The following is a 15,618-nucleotide window of genomic DNA, read 5'->3' on the forward strand; positions in this document are numbered from 1 at the left end:
CTAGGGTTAGAGAGTCTATTCCTACCCCAGGATGCCTCCTCCCCGCCCCGGTCTAGGGGTGGGATTGGACTTTCTGTCCTCTAACTGAGCAGCTCTTTCCTTGACACTCTAGCTTGCTGCTGTTGCTTGCAGCAGGCAGGGCTGGTGTTATTGGCTTTCTTTTGCAGATGAGAGTATTCCGGCCTGGAGCCACACTGCTAGTGAATGCCTTCAAGCTGGTATTTAACTCTACTGTCAAATACTGTGCCCTTTCTGTGACACCTTGAGAGAAAATCGGCAGATCCCAGAGTAGGGGGGATAAAAAATGCAAAAAGTAAAAGGGGAGGCTTCATGGTGTGCACAGGCATACATCACATGCTCCCCCCAGGCAAGAGGGGAGTTGGGAGCCCCTGCTCCATGCTGCCGTCTATGGGGTCGCATAGAGTCGGACACGACTGAAGCAATTTAGCAGCAGCAGCAGCTCCATGACTGGTCCTTATGCCAGGTGGACATCTTGGAAGCCTGGGAGCTGGAGAGAGGTGAGATGCTTAGGGTGCAGGGCCAGGCATCCACTTTGCTTCTCTGCCATCTGAGCCCACTGGCTTTTCCTAGAGACAAATCTCCCTGCCCATACCTTTCCCCAGGCAGATTCTGCTGCAAAGCTTCTGGTCACTGCTTTGCCCAGGCTGAGGACAGTGCAGTCCTCAGCCTGGACTTCATTCTTCCTTTATTTTCCTGTCTTTCATATAAAAGGACCCCGTAAAGCAGCCCTAAACATTGTCCCCTAAAGGTGTTTTTCCTGTCTCCATTCCCTGGCCTCAGCAACCCCATAGGGATGTCTACCTTGCTTCTTAGCAGCCAGATTCCATCTTGGAAGGCCTATCCTGGGAAGATCCTAGGGCCCGCCCTCCGCTCCACAATTCCCTTTTCTCCTTCAGGGACTGTCTCGGTTTTACAGACCTATTCAGCCCCCAGGCCATAAACTCGGCTTTTTATGTCCTGGTCTTGTCTTCCATCTTGAGAAGGGAGGTCTCTTCTATCCTGGACCAAATTTCTGCCTCTGTATTTCCCACACCTGGGAACACACCATGCCTGGCTCACTAAAAGCCTCAGTGAATTCTGTAGTGGATTCCTGACTCACTTCTTACTTCACAAATATTCATTCCACCCTACACACCGCCACCCCCAGCAGCTCTTGGGCGCTCGGACTCCCCTCCGCCAAGGCCTGCACAACCCTCCCTCGCTGCCCAGGGTGGAGCAGCGGGCCAGAAGGAGAGAGGAAGTGCTGTCTTCCTCTCAGAAGAGGTTGGCGAGTGGTAAAGGTCAGAGTCCTGTGGTCTGGGGGTGGATTTGTGCTCAAGAGGGAGAAGGGGACCCTGGGGCGAGGCTTGCATGTCCCTTGCTCTTTCCGGGGTAGCGACGGGTCCTGAAGCAGCGGGGAGGCAGTGCCGAGGAGTTGCTAACGCGGCTGCCGCACTCTCGGATCTTAAGACGCCCGCTCCGGTCGCCGCGTCTCTGCTCCACCAGCGTCTCAGCCGCCGGGAGCTGGCGGGCCGGCGCTTTGTCGGGGTTGAAACGTCTGAGATTGGAGAGCGCACTCCCCCTCCCACCCCCGCGCCGAATGAGCGTGTGCGGGAGGAACGATTGTGTGTGCGCGCGTGATTCGCTACACTTCCAGTGGCCGTTCCCAGCCAGACCGAGCGGCCCCAGCCCCGCGCAGCGCAGGTACCCCCTCCCCGGATTTGGGGAGTGATTTACTCCCAGTCCGCCTTTCGCCGCCACCCCTAGCTCGCTTATGGTCGGGTTCTGCATTCATGGGGTTCCATTTCCTTCCACCCACACCGCTGGGGGTAGCTCTCTTCTTCCCCGACGGGCTCGGGGTCCCGCCAGTTTCTAAGGAGCCCGGGGAACCAACTCCGGTGGGGGCGGAGGGTGGGGATTGGCCGGGTTGGGTGTACAGAGCCCTCGGCGAGCAGCCCCCGCCCCATCCCCGCTGCCGCAGTCCTAGGGAAGCGCGGAGGAGGAGCTGCTCCCGGACATCGTGGCCCACGAAGGGGTGGGCGGCGGTCAGAGGCGGTCTCCCCCGCCGGGTCCGTTTCGGCCCAGACAGCTCAGCCCGCTTCTAGGGCAGCCATTGTCATGGAGACCCCCGAGTCTATAAAACCAGGTATCCAGGCGGGTGGCAGCTCCCGCGCCGCCGAGCCCCCCAAGTAAGGAGCAAGCGCCCTGGCGTGGCCCGGCCCCCGCGAGAGGGGAGGAGGCGGAGGAGCGGCGCCAGCAGATGAGGAGCGGCGCGCCCCGCCAGGGCTAGAGGCAGGCGCGCACGGCGGGCGCCACCGTCTCATCTGGGGAGCGGGGCTGCCCCGGGTGCGGGTGAGTGGCGCGGCTCCCAGCCACAAGGGACTGAGAGGCGCCGGACATCGGGAAAGCAGCGCGAGTCAGGAGGGGCCTGAGTTTCGGTTCCCGTCGTCTCGTGGCGGGCCAGGCGCGGAGCCCCGAGTAGCAAGCAATCTACACCTTCAGGCGGGAAGCTCAAGAAAGGAGCAGAGAGACACCAGGGGTGCAGCCCAGGAGCGGCGGGGCAACTGGGGACCAAGCCGGAACCTCAGGACCCTCGGCTGCAGCCGCCCACGCAAGGAGGGGGCTATACCGGAGCACTCCCGAGCCCGGCGGGGCGCGGGAACAGGGGCGCCCCCGCGCGGAGCTGCCGGGCCGCCTGGGCGCGGCGGCCGAGGCCATGCTTAAGCCCAAGGACCTGTGCCCCCGAGCGGGTACGCGCACCTTCCTGGAGGCCATGCAAGCGGGCAAAGTGCACCTGGCTCGCTTTGTCCTGGATGCGCTGGACCGTAGCATCATCGACTGCCGGGCGGAGCAGGGCCGCACGCCGCTAATGGTGGCCGTGGGCTTACCAGACCCTGCGCTGCGCGCGCGCTTTGTGCGACTACTGCTGGAGCAGGGTGCGGCAGTGAACCTGCGGGACGAGCGCGGCCGCACAGCGCTCAGCTTGGCGTGCGAGCGCGGCCACCTGGACGCCGTGCAACTGCTGGTGCAGTTCAGCGGCGACCCCGAGGCGGCCGACTCAGCAGGCAACAGCCCGGTGATGTGGGCGGCCGCGTGCGGCCACGGGGCGGTGCTCGAGTTCCTGGTGCGCTCTTTCCGCCGCCTCGGCCTACGCCTCGACCGCACTAATCGGGCGGGCCTCACTGCCCTACAGCTGGCGGCCGCCCGCGGCCACGGGACCTGTGTGCAGGCCCTCACAGGGCCGTGGGGCCGCGCAGCCGCCGCCGCCGCGGCCCGGGGCTCCAACTCTGACAGCCCCCCTGGCCGTCCAGTCCCCGCGCCCAGCCCGGAGCGCCGACGACCCAGCCCCCGCCGCCTACCGCGGCCTCTCCTGGCGCGCTTTGCCCGAGCGGCGGGCGGTCATGGTCACGGCGGCGAGGCTGGCTCAGGGGGTAAGGGCTTCGGTCGGCACCGGGCACAGGGCTGCGAGCGGCCGGAGCTGGGCCGGAGCATGAGCCTGGCGCTGGGCGCCGTGACCGAGGAGGAGGCGGCGCGACTGCGAGCGGGAGCCCTGATGGCCCTACCACATTCGCCCCAGTCCTCGGGGGCTGGGCGGTGGCGGTCGCAGGAGGTGCTGGAGGGAGCACCCCCAACCTTAGTGCAAGCCCCCATTGGTCTTAGCCCCCACCCCGAAGGCGATCCCGGCTCTGGCCGCTTGGGTTTGCGCCGACGCTCCACAGCTCCAGACATCCCCAGCCTGGTCGGGGAGGCATCTGGGCCCGAGAGCGGCCAGGAATTAGAGCCCAATGCTCTGCCACATTCGGTGCCCGGGCCTCAGCCTTGGCAGGGGGGCACGGAGGCCGTGGTGCTGCACGCTCAGCGGTAAATAGCCTCGAGGCTGAGTCCTGCTCTCCCCACCTTCCAATCTCTGCTCTACTGGGATTTCTTTTTCCCAGGCCCCTCACTTTCCTGGCAGTTTCTCACCCCCAGAGCCTAGAACTCGTCCCTACTGCTGAGATGAGACCTCACTCCCTCAGCCCTCTCTCTGAAAGGGACCCCTATCATTTCTTTTTTTGTGCTTGTTGATACTTCCTAAGTCTCACATTCTCTGAAGGCTTGCTGTTCCTGTTGTGAAAGCAAGGAGTAGAAGACTGGATCCATAGGCTACAACCTTCCAGCTGGACTTCCTTCCTTGCTAAGGTGCAGTCCGGCTCCCGCAGGGTTTCCTTCCCCTTGGAGGGTTTTCTCACACCCTCATCAGCCAGGCAGAGATGAGTTGACCTGCAGAACAAAGGCCTAGTCTCCCCCCTCCAACTCCAATGATGCTGACAATAACGCCCCACACCACCTAAATCTCCCTTCCCCTTAAGCGCTGGAGTATTGGAGAAGGGGAGCCCTTCTGGACAGGAGGGAAGGAATCTGGAAGTTTAGTTTTTCTGGGGAGAAACTCCTGCCTCAAGACACTGAAAGCAGCTTTTGGGGGTGGGAGGAATGCCAGTTGTCCCTTGAACCAGGAGCTGAGTAATTCTAGCTCCCTCTGCCTGATCCAAAGATTCAACTTCATTGACAATGTGGGGTCTTCTGCCCCACCCCTCTCCCCTTGCCCAGCCCAGTTCTGGGCTCTTGAGTGATTTCCTCTCACTTTTCCTCTCACTTTCGGAGACCTGAAATGAAAAGAACACAGCCCTTCCCCCGTCCCCACTGCCTCCCAGCTCCCCCGTCCCGCACGTGGGTGCTCCCGCAGGGTGGAACGGTTGCGAAGGCTTTGCTTAATTGTATTTCTTCCAATCCTCAAAGAACTCATGTTTTGAGTCTTTGTATGTGAAGCAGAAAGCAGCGGGTCTGATCCGAGGCTTAAGAACCTGACAATGTCTCTTTAAATAGAAGCTCCGCGAGGGGGATAATTGACTGAAGTGTTTGCCACGGTAAACGGCTGCGGCGCGAGGGAGTCTGAAGCCCACACGAGCCTCAGGTCCGGGTTTAAATTATATCAAACTGGCGAGAGCTAGAAGGGGGCTGTTAAACGGTTCCTGCTTCTTGCTGGGCCGTTAATGGAGGGCAGGGCAGATGATGGATGCTAGAGGTCGAGACCAAGGACCCCTGCCTCTGCTCCAACGCGTGGGACGCAGGCTCGGCCCAGCTTCAATACTGGGCAGATTAGTGAGTCAGAGGCAACTGTGGAGAGGTGGTTAAAGGCCCTTTCCTGGCCTAGCCCTTGGTCCCCTCCTTCCTCGCCCCCGCCCTCTTCTTTGTGTCAGCCAAGCGGGAGGGGGCGGGAGGGGTCGGGAGGGTCCGGCGAATCGCGTGCCCTGCGGAAGCGCCAGCACACGCACCCGCGCGCCCAGCGGTCGTGGTAGCGGTGCGTGGGGGAGTTTTTTGTGAACCCCAGAGGTTGAGTTTGCAGCCCCTTCACCCGCTGGCAGTGGGGTCCTTTCAAGACGTCGATCTGTTCATCTTTGCAGAACGGAGGGGTTCTCGCCAGTAACTCTAAGGAAACTGCCCAGCGCGAGAGTAACCTGTGATGAGAAATCGGGCCTGCGGTGAGGGGTGGGTTATCAGAGGCCGGCCTCGTGTAGGTGTCAGACGCTTGCGCAGGCTTCCACCCCTCCAGGGTCTGCGAGGCCGCCAGGGCCCAGACTCTGGACTTGATCTCTGGTGCCCCCTGGTGGCAACACTGCGCTCTAGTTGCCCCTGGCTCGGAGTTCAGACTTCTGGTTTTGCTTGAAATCACCGCTGTGTACTTCTCCGTTCCTGTGCACTTACCCATGGAATCCTCTTCCTCTTGTAGTATGTTAAATCCGGATACTTGAAGTCATTTCACAGCAGTGAAGTGAGGGACAATGAACAAAAAACTCGCATGAGGAGTAGCAGGAGCCCAGACCCTTCACTTAGGACCCCAAGATCTTCCAAGGCTGCATGTGGAGAGCTCCTGCTGACTTCTGAGAGACTGGGAGCTTCCAACCAGTCCTTTGTGATTTCTGAACCGTGGGGCCTACTGATTCTGCACTGTTTTCTTCTGATGAGATTTGCTTTCGTTTCTGGGGTGTTTTGCCCTTTCCCCACTCTTCTCTCCCTAAATATCTGCCTCTCCTCAGTCCCACTGTCTGAGTGGCGGGTGAACTGAAAAGTTCTGAAAAAGCACCTGGAAAGCCAGAGGGAGAGGATCTGGGGTGGGATGCGGGTGGTAATTGGATGTGCCAAGTGCAAACTCCTTTTTTTCCTGATCCTTGCTTGCTCACTTATCCTTTTCCAACTGTGTTTAATTTTTATGACGTTTTTAATGGTGTAAGAATATAAGTATTTTGGCTTCTTCAAAATACCACATTGAAGACATGGGTCTGGGTTGCATGTTGTGTTGAAGGTGCTGTCATGTTTTACGTGTCACTGACATGGGGATTTCTGGTTGAAGGTCACCTTAGGCCCTCTTTATTGGGTAAACAACTTCAAGCGCTCCTCTCTGTGGAGTTGCCAAGGGTTTGATGGTTGAAAGTGCTGTTTCTAAAAAACCACAGCAGATCTTTCCTGTCTGAACTAAATTGTGTATTTTGACTGCCTTGCTGTTCTTGCAGACTTACCTGGCCCAGCTCTGTGCAAAACTTTGACATTTCACCACAATTCGCTCTCCTGAACTTCCTCTCATTGTCAGCCCCAGAACATTGAGGCTGGGGTCTTCTTGAGCTCACTCTGGTCTAGCAGAGACTTTTCGAAACATTTTGCTTTTCCAAATTCTTGTTGCTTTCATTGTTGTGAAGTCACCTGTGCCACTGGAGCTGATGTAAGCTCAGAACTGGTCTGTGTGTGAAGCTAATGACACAATGCACATGCTTTGGGAATGACACTGCAGTGGAAGGACTCTTAGAACTCAAAGGAAACAGTTAATAAATCCAGTGTTCTTCAGTTAAGAGGACTGGTGTCTTTTTGCCTTGCCAACCACTCCTGACTGTGGGCTCCCGTTGGGAGGGGGAAGGTCCTGCCTTCTCTCAGCCTCCTTCTCTGCCCAGCCCACTGCGGCTGCCTCCTGGAGGTAAGAATCAGGTGCTGCTGAGCTGGTGGGACTGGGACCCTCAGACCAGGGCAGCTGTCTAGGTGGGGTTGCGGTAAGGAGCTGTGGGGAGAAAGTCTGTGGGACTTGCTCCTCCTAGGTAAGAGGTTTCAGTGACCCTTACAGAGAGAGGGTAGGATGAGACCTCAGGAAGGAAGTGCTGGAATCAGTGTCAGAGCTAGAAGTTTAAAGACCCAAGTTTCTTGATTTCCAGTTGTGCTCTTCACAGCTCCTCATGGTCTCCTTCCTTTCTAAGAACCAAAACAGAGACCGCTTTCTCACTAGAGGCATTTCCAGGCCACTTCCTGTAGACATCTTGAGGAGAGCCGCAGCTGACTTTCCGGGGGTGGGAGAAGCAAACGGGGAACGGGAGACGCTGCTCCAGAAAGTGGTCACTATCCCTGGTGGCTGCCCCAGAGCCCCCGTGGTGGCAGCAAGCACGGCCCATGGCTCTGGCTTTCTGGGTTGAGTTCTTCTCCCCTGGGAAGGAGCTTTGTCTATTTTTCAGCTCATTCAGTCCCAAGGGCCTTTCACTTCCTGTTTCCCTCCTTCTCGGCCCTCATTGCCACCAGAGAGTTGGATTTTCTGTGACTCAGGATGGCCATTGGGGAACTCACGTCAGGGAGGAAGGGGGACCATCCTGGACACCCACTACAGTGTGTCTAGTTTGAAGACCGCCTGGCTATACTCCCAGAGACAACAGGGAGGCCAGAGGTTTTGAACACTCAGTTTAATTTAAAACAGGCACAAGTGCAAACAATTCACAAACGGGAAGATGCTTTTGTTTTTTAAAACTCTGACCCTTAAAAAAAAGTTCTTGCAATTTTTTTTTTTTTGCCCCAAAGCAGGGCTCTAGGGACAGAGGAATCTAAAAATATTATCTAGATAGGGTCCAGACACCTGGAGTTCTTCCCTGGGATTCCCTGTCTCACAACAGCCCTGAAGGCTGGGAGGACAAGGAGACAGGTGTATGAGGAGGAGTTAGGGGTGGGTGGTCTGCACAGGTGGGGTGCCCACTCCAGTGACATGATGGCCCCTGGGAGTTGGTTCACCTCCCCCAGACCAGGATTTTGAAATGAACCGGTCCCCCGCGCATACACAAAAAGGAGCGGGTCCCTGATGACCTGGTTGTTGAGATGAAGCTCACAAAGTCTGTTCTCTCACCATTCTGGTCCCTGGCTCTCAGACTCCACGGTACAGGAGAAAACTGCCAAGCACCTGGGATATGTTTGACAATAGAGACCTCTTCATGGTCAGGTAGAAACCTGGGAATTAAGTGATAGGAAGCCAGGCAGGTCACCTTCAGAGCAGAACTTAGTGGGAGAAAAGATGGAGAAGCCTCACCGAAGCCAGCCATGGGTGACCTTCCCCCCCGCCCCGCCACACACACACCCTGTAAAGTGAGACCACCTTTACTGCTAGTTGCCTCCTTCCTCTTTCACCCAGAAAATTCCCCTCCCTCACCCATATCCTCCGAGCAGGCTGTTCACACTCGGGTGCTGGCTGTGCTAGGGGCCTGTTGTCATCACAGGTGGGTCAGGAAGCCAGTGTAGGAGGAACTGCAACTTCAGGAAGTCAGACACAAAGGGAGGAAGATGGATTCGGGCAATAAACGCCTTCCCTGTGGCCCTCTCAGACCCCAGGGTTTGGAGCTGGAGCTGAGAACAGCAAGCATCCTAGTGAAGACAGGCAGTCTGCCTCTTGGGTGACCTGGGATGCTCGTTTACAACTACCATTATATATATATAAAAAAGAACCACAGCAGCCTTTTCTGCTGTGTTGGCCGCCGTGGCCAGAAGCGCTGGTCTCCATGTTTCATAGAAATATCCCTGTGCAAATAACAAAGGGTCATCCCGCAGAAGGGGTCTCCATCATCCCAAAGGCAACTGGGGACTCTTGGGAGGGAGACTGACCGAGGGGCAGGTCCGGCCTGGCCCAGTGGGCTAAGGGGCAGGAGGGTAGGTTGGGGGCTTCACATTCAATCTTTGGAGAGAATACTGAGAGAGTGAGGCAGACAGGCAGGCAGGCCTGTTGGCAAGCTGGCGGCCCAGTGTCCCCTGCCTGTGGGCACAGGTGGCAGGCGCACTCTGGGGTTGGGCTCAGCAGGTGGAGGTCTGCTTGCGGTAGAGCTGGATCAAGGGCACCAGGCACTCGGGCAGCCCGGTCTGTAGCAGGAAGGGGTGGTCCAGGAGCTCCTGGGCTGTGGCTCTCTCCTGGGGGTCCCGCACCAGCATCCGGTCCAGGAAGTCTCGCAGCACCGGGGAGACCTGTGGAGGCAGGGCAGTGAGAGGAAGCCATCGCTGGTAGCCACTTCGGGGTGACCCAATCTACCTGGCTCCACCGTCATATGAAAGCCTTATGTTCTCTTGTTTCTTACTTCCTGGTTCCTCCCAGGCTTAGCACTTTTTGGATTATCAGGTAGGTAAGCCTGGCAAGCTACAGTCCATGAGATCACAAAAGAGTGGGACATGACTTAGCGACTAAACAACAACCAAAGAAAATCAGCATCAGTCCAGGAAAAGTGGCCAGTTCACCTGTAGGAGTGCTGTTGAGCAATGGCATTAGGGTACCTGGAGAGCTGGGCTCCCAATACAGCCCACCTACTATGCTGCTTCTCAGGGCTCTCAGTGTTCAGACTGTGGAAAGGTGCCAGTGATCCAGTTCTGGGTCTATCCCTGATCCCTTGACAAGTTGCACTTTTCTCTACAGCTCAGTTTTCTCATCTGTAGAATAGGCTAATGATAATATCTGCTTGCCTTGTCTTTCACATAGAGCTTTAGTGAAGATTAAAAAAAAAAAAAGATCAGGGATGAAGAAGTGTTTTGAAAACTAGAAAAGAACAAAGTGAGACCTGAAAAGAAGATTCCTTTGTTGCTCGATGCTTGGAGTCTAAGTCAAGGTTCATTGACTTAGTTCATTGACAAGTCAAGGAGTCTTGCCTCGGTTCATTCTGAGAAATATTTTAGGATAAGGATGAGTCTTAGGCTGTTACAGAAAGCTGCATCCTCTGGGGAATTAGCCAATTAGAACTATCTGCTAGTCTAGGGGTCAGGAGTGCAGGCTCTAAGGACCATTTGTCTCAAAGTGTTTCCTGTCTGTCCTCTCATCCAGCTGGGCTGCTGCTGCTGCTGCTGCTAAGTCGCTTCAGTCTATTTTGCCATTTAGGCACCCGGCTTCAACCCTCTGGGACATTTCTTACTCTGGCCACCAGATGGCAGTGCCATTTTGCAGCTCTGTGCTGAGCTGGCCACCAGCAGGGGGTACCCACAGGTAAGGACTGGGGGTTTGGGTGGATTTGGCAGGAAAAGGTTCAACAGACACACACACACACACACACACACACATTGGCTTTAAGGGGAAACTAGTTTAGATGTGGTTAGGATATACACTGCCGGGGAGGGCAAGCCAGTTCTCTGTGATGGATTGGGAACATGTGCTGTGGTATAGCTCCCCAACACATGGGGTAGAGGAGGGTCCTGCTCAGTTAGTTTCTCTAGATTCTTTTCCAGGACATCAGGGTTTGCCACACCTTGCTTCTGTTCTCTTCGGCTCCTGTCATTGCCTGCAGGTGGAAACTTGTCAGAGTGACCATAAGAGTTTGTGACTAGGCTCCACACCCAGGTGCAGCTGGGCCTGAGAGCCAGGCTCTGATCCTTAAAGCCTCAGGAAGAATGGGGCCTGCAGGCTCACACCTGTGTGCTGACTGACCTTGTGGGAGTTCTTCAGCTTGGGTGGGGGGCTGTCCCGAAGCCTCTTCATGGCTTGCACAGGGGAGTCACTGAAGTAAGGTGGTTCTCCATCCACCATCTCAATCACCATGATGCCCAGAGACCAGATATCTACCTGCAAGAGGAGAATGTCCCTGACTCCACTGGCCGGAGTCTGGCCCCTTGGTAGTGAGCAGCAGGCTACAAGCAGAGAGGAGCAGTGGGTCCCAGGTCTCCCTGGTGAGTTGGCTTCCTTCCTGGCCACCTGCCCAGTGCCCTGCTTAAGTGACCACTGGCTGCAAGGTCACAGCTGTCAGCCACTCTCTTAGAAAGGCCATCACACACAGGGAAGTCTGGCTACACCCCGACCTGCCCTTGGGCTTGGGGGAGAGCATTTGGGGGGCCAGCTTGTGGCAGCAAAGTCATAGGCCAGAGAAGAACCATCCAAAAGGGGCCAGTGGAAAGGACTGACTAAGCGGGAACCTAAGAACTGGGGGCAATCTTTGGTGGGAAGCTCTGGGGAGGACCACAAGTAGAAGAACCATGTGTCTCCAAGCCCCTTCTGGGAGGACTGGGGGCTGGAGAGAGTGGTTACCTCAGTTGCATACAGAGACCTGGAGATCACTTCTGGAGCCATCCAGTATGGGGTTCCCACCAGGGACTTCCTCTTAGGGACATCTTTGCTGATCTGTGCACAGAACCCGAAGTCCGAGAGTTTCACCTGGAGTTAGGGCGAGGGGGAGGAAAGGGAATGAGAGGTGAGGGAGCCAGGAAGGGGATGGTGGGTGTGCCAGGGTGGGCAGGGCTTACCCTGCCATCGAGAGTCAGCAGGATGGAGTCACTCTTGATGTCCCGGTGGATGACACCCTGGGCATGCAGGTAAGCCAGGGCCTGCAGCACAGCCTCACACACAGTGGCGATCTGCTCCTCATTCAGCCTGGATGTAGAAGGCATGGCCACCAGCAAAAGAGAATGTTAGCTTTGGCAGGGCGGCCGGGCAGAGGGGCTGAGCAGAGTGGGTGCCCCAATACTGGGCCCCATAGCTCCTGGGCGATGTGTGGGGGAGCCGAGTCAGGTCAGAGCCCTGGTGGAAACAGGCCTGGGCCTAGGCTGGAGACCCAGTGTCTTCCTCACTCCCCTAAGACCCCCCAGGTTGGTTTACCCAAGCCGATGGGCGTGGGGAGGATGGCTCAGGACAATGTGACAGGTACCTCAATCATCTGGGACCCAGGCTATCTGAGCTCAGGGAGCAGTGGGGCAGCCAGTGCCGGGGCCCCGCCCTTCCAGCTGCCCACCTGACTTGGGAGACGATGTCTGTGAGGGCCCCGCCCTGCAGGAACTCCATAAGCACCCACAGCTCCTCGCCCACCAGGTAGCTCTTGTACATCTCCACCACGTTGAGGTGCTGGTAGTCCCGCATGATCACCACCTGGGGGCAGGAGGGGATGCCTGAGTGCCGGCACTTTCCCCCCGCGTCCGTGCTCCCGGAGGTCCATCACTGACCCGCCACATGCCTGCCACACCCTCTCCTCCCACCTCGTTAAAGAGCAGCTCCCTGCGCTGCTGCTTCCTGAGGTCCATCATCTTGACGGCCACCTGGCGGCCCGAGTGCTTCTCCCGGGCCAGGCAGACGATGCCCGTGGAGCCCTCGCCAATCTTCACGTAGCTGTCCAGCAGCAGCCGCGGATCACCCTGGTCCACCACCATTCTGAGCGCAGCCTTGAACTGCTCGTGCGTCACGACGCCCGTGTCCTCGCCAGCCAGGGCGCCCTTGGCCACCGCGGGGTCTTGGGGCAGGTACAGGTTGCTGGTGCTGATCTGGGCATGCCGGGTGCGGGGCGACCCCGCCGGGGAAGACCGGCCTGGAGGAGCGCCGGCGGCTGGGGCCGCGCGGAGGGACTTTTGGGGGCTGCTGGTATCCGAGGCGGTCAGAGGGCTGAAAGGCCCCACAGGCTGGTCTGAGGGCAAGGACTGGGCCTTTGCCACCAGGCTGGAGGGGCCGCCTTTCAGTGCCGGTCTGAAGGAGGAGCTGGGCTGTAGAAAGAAACAGAAGGAAGGTTGGCTGTGAGAGCACTTGGAGCACCCTTCCCAGAAGCAGGGGGTGGCCGCTGTGACCTCTGGACAAGTGTAGGGTCAGGCAGGGCATCAGATGAATGTGGGAGGTGCCTTAAGCAAAGATTTTCAAATGGAACTGAAGTCAAACCACAGTCCTGCTTGAGAAGCCAACCCCCAGTGTTCCCAGGTGAGCAGAAAAAATAACAGCTGTTTATATCCACTCTGCCCCTCCTGGGAAGACAAAGCCAGGTCCCTGGAGTGTTCTGCGCTAGGTATTTCTTCCCTGGGTGATGGACAGTCAGACCCCAGGGAGGCCACCAGGAGGCGATCCCCACTCTGTGCTGTGGGGCTGCACAGGGAATCTGGGTCAGAGGCATTCACAGCTGTGTCTCTCTCACCCAAGGGCTCAGGTGGGCAGAAGAGGCCCTGGGCATGGGGTGGAGGGCGGCAAATGCAGCAGCGCAGCTGTGACTGACTCCCAGGGCAGGGAAGGAAGGCCCCAGTCGAGGTCTGATAGTCCTGCTCATTCCTGACAATGGGGAGTCTGTGTGTCTGTGCTGTGAGCTACACAGCCATGTTACCTGGGGGCGGGGGGCAGTCCTTGGGTGTCCCCTGGACTGAGGATTTGGTACTAGAGAGATGTGGAGTCAGGAGGGTAGGTCTGGCCAAACACAAGCCTTGGGGCTGGGGTGAGAGGGTTTCCTAAGGGCTCCCTGGAGCAGCCCCTCTGGGTGATACATGCAACTCCCATGTATCCCCCAACAAGGAAGAGAGGGCAGCAGGCCCATGTTTCTGATCTCTGGCAGGGAGTGAGGGAGAGAAGGTGGAACTGAGTGCAGACTGGGCCCCCAGTGAGCCCTACACAGCTCCAGCCCTCCTGGCAGCCACAGCAAGAAAGGGTCCCATCCTTGGGTTTTCCTCAAGAAGCTGGTAAAGTACCACACAACATCACCCAAGGGCACCTGGAGAGGGCCATCCCCCAAAGTGACCTATTGGGGGGACACTTGAGGAGCTGCACAGGGACCTTCTGAGAACATCTCAGAGCCCATTTCATAGATGGTTTGTTTAGTGCCTAGAGGGTGCTGGCCCTCCCTCACCCTCACAACTGAATCAGCTTCCAGAGAATCTGCTCAAGCACTCAGCTTGGGCTGGGCTGCATCAGTCTGGGCCTTGGGTCCTACCAGGCTCAGCCAGAGCCTTCTCAACCTCTTCAGCATCCCTTCCCCCTGGACTTCAGAGCCCCCACCCCAATCCCTGGCCTGGCCTGGCCTAGTTGAGCAAGTGCACGATGCCACTGCCGCGGCTGCTCTGCCAGCCCCAGTCCCATGTGCCCGCTGGGCGTGCTCCAGCCTCAGGCAGGCCGTGCCTGGCTTCAGCTCAGTCCTCGAGGTGAGAGAGCAGGAACGCCTCCTGGGACCGCTGAGACCACTCCACCCCTGCCTGGGGAGCACATCTGTGTAGTAGGTAGACTGTCCCATGTCCCCGCCAGTACCCAACCCTCACCTGCCTTTCCCTAGTCTGTTGTGGTGAAGCAGTGGGACCTCCAGCTGAGGGTCAGGAAAGGACCTGGATTCTGGTCTTGCCATGAATCCTATGCCAGTCCCCCTCTCTGAGCCCCAGTTTCCTCTGATCTGGGGAGCTGGATAAAATGCAGAGTCCTGGGCCTTGGGAATGGCCTCAGTAGGTTCTGAGAGCAGGGACTCTGCATTTTAACAAGGCCCTGGAGACCCGGGTTCGATCCCTGGGTAAGGAAGATCTCCTAGAGGAGGAAATGGCAACCCACGCCACTATTCTTGCCTGGAGAATTCCATGAACAGAGAAGCTTGGTCCCTGGGGTTGCATTGAGTCAGACATGACTGAGCAGCTAACACACTAGCACTGGGTTTTGAGGTGGGAGGAGCTTGAACCGTAATTTGAGCTGCTCTGTGATTTCATGGCTGCGGGGAGCCCATGGGAGGGCTGGGTCTAGGGGTAGAGGGAGCGTGGCCACCACTGAGGCTGTGCGGCCACAACCAGGAACACAAGTATCATGCCCTGTCACCCAGAAGCAGCGCCCAAGGCTCTGTAAAAAGGCTGCCTGCTGGCCAAGGCGGATTTAATACAGAAAATGTGCTCTCTGAGCAGCATTGGTGTGGGCGGAGCTTGAGGACGTGAAAAGCTCCTAAAGTTGCCCTCAACGTTATCCTCTTGGCCCTTGACCTCTCTCCACCCTGGATCTCTAAGGAAGGCAGACAATTTCCCATTCCTTCCGGCCTCTCAGCTTCTTGCATGAGCTCTCTGCTCTGAGGATGTGTGGACACGGGGAGGGTGGGGACAGGCCATGCAGAGGGGCTGAGGAGGGGGCTTCATTCCTCTCTGCCATCAAGGCCCCCACGGAGACCCTGAGCTCAGGGCCCGAGGTTACAGGGGGTGGACCCAGTGGAGAGGCCAGCACCCATGTGGTCTAGGACACGGGGGTGGTGGGCCAGGCTTGGTCTTCACCTCTGCAGGGTCTGGTCCCAAGTGTCCCTTTGTGGGCTTTGCTGCCTGTCTCCACAAGGAGGGAGCTTCTACCTCACAGAGCCACCAGAAAGGACCGGGTGAAGTTTGTTAAACCACTCCAAGAAAGCGAAAGGGCAACAAAACGTGGACTTAATTAAGGACTCTGGATTAATTCTGGAGTTACTTGTGTGACTGAGGCCTCTTGCAGGGCAGGAAGCCACTAGAAAGAAAAGTCGTTCGTGGAGTTACAACGCTGCCCCATGTTCCCTTCCTGGGCTGTGGTAACAGGGCCGAGCTCTCCAGCTGTGGGCTCAGGAGGCTGTTCTGTCAGGGCTGCACAGGCAGAGGCCATCT

The 15,618-nt window shown here is 57.6% G+C and overlaps 2 protein-coding genes across 7 annotated transcripts in view; one reads left to right on the forward strand and one right to left on the reverse strand.

Moving 5' to 3' along the window:
- Nucleotides 1-725: 725 nt before the first annotated feature.
- Nucleotides 726-6,881, forward strand: ANKRD63 (ankyrin repeat domain 63). The gene has a single exon (XM_086321935.1). The coding sequence runs from the start codon at nt 2,717-2,719 to the stop codon at nt 3,863-3,865; it is 1,149 nt and encodes a 382-aa protein (XP_086178061.1). The 5' UTR covers nt 726-2,716; the 3' UTR covers nt 3,866-6,881.
- Nucleotides 6,882-7,736: 855 nt separating this feature from the next.
- Nucleotides 7,737-15,618, reverse strand: part of PAK6 (p21 (RAC1) activated kinase 6) — a 39,151-nt gene continuing 31,269 nt past the window's right edge. For all 6 annotated transcript variants that reach the window (XM_086321931.1, XM_086321930.1, XM_086321932.1 and 3 more), the window contains 6 exons: nt 12,265-12,762; nt 12,024-12,157; nt 11,539-11,665; nt 11,324-11,449; nt 10,730-10,864; nt 7,737-9,288 (listed from right to left, as the gene is read on the reverse strand). In XM_086321931.1, the coding sequence (XP_086178057.1) occupies nt 9,121-9,288; nt 10,730-10,864; nt 11,324-11,449; nt 11,539-11,665; nt 12,024-12,157; nt 12,265-12,762 (1,188 nt within the window). In that variant the 3' untranslated portion in view covers nt 7,737-9,120. The remainder of the gene's footprint in view (nt 9,289-10,729; nt 10,865-11,323; nt 11,450-11,538; nt 11,666-12,023; nt 12,158-12,264; nt 12,763-15,618) is intronic.

This window comes from Bos grunniens, chromosome 10 (genome assembly GCF_055505025.1).
Source record: "Bos grunniens cultivar Pamir isolate PY7600 chromosome 10, Bosgru_T2T1.0, whole genome shotgun sequence".
Taxonomy (NCBI): domain Eukaryota; kingdom Metazoa; phylum Chordata; class Mammalia; order Artiodactyla; family Bovidae; genus Bos; species Bos grunniens.

Coding starts and splice junctions, on each gene's coding strand:
- ANKRD63 (XM_086321935.1), top strand. CDS start 2,717: ATGCTTAAGCCCAAGGACCTGTGCCCCCGAGCGGGTACGCGCACCTTC.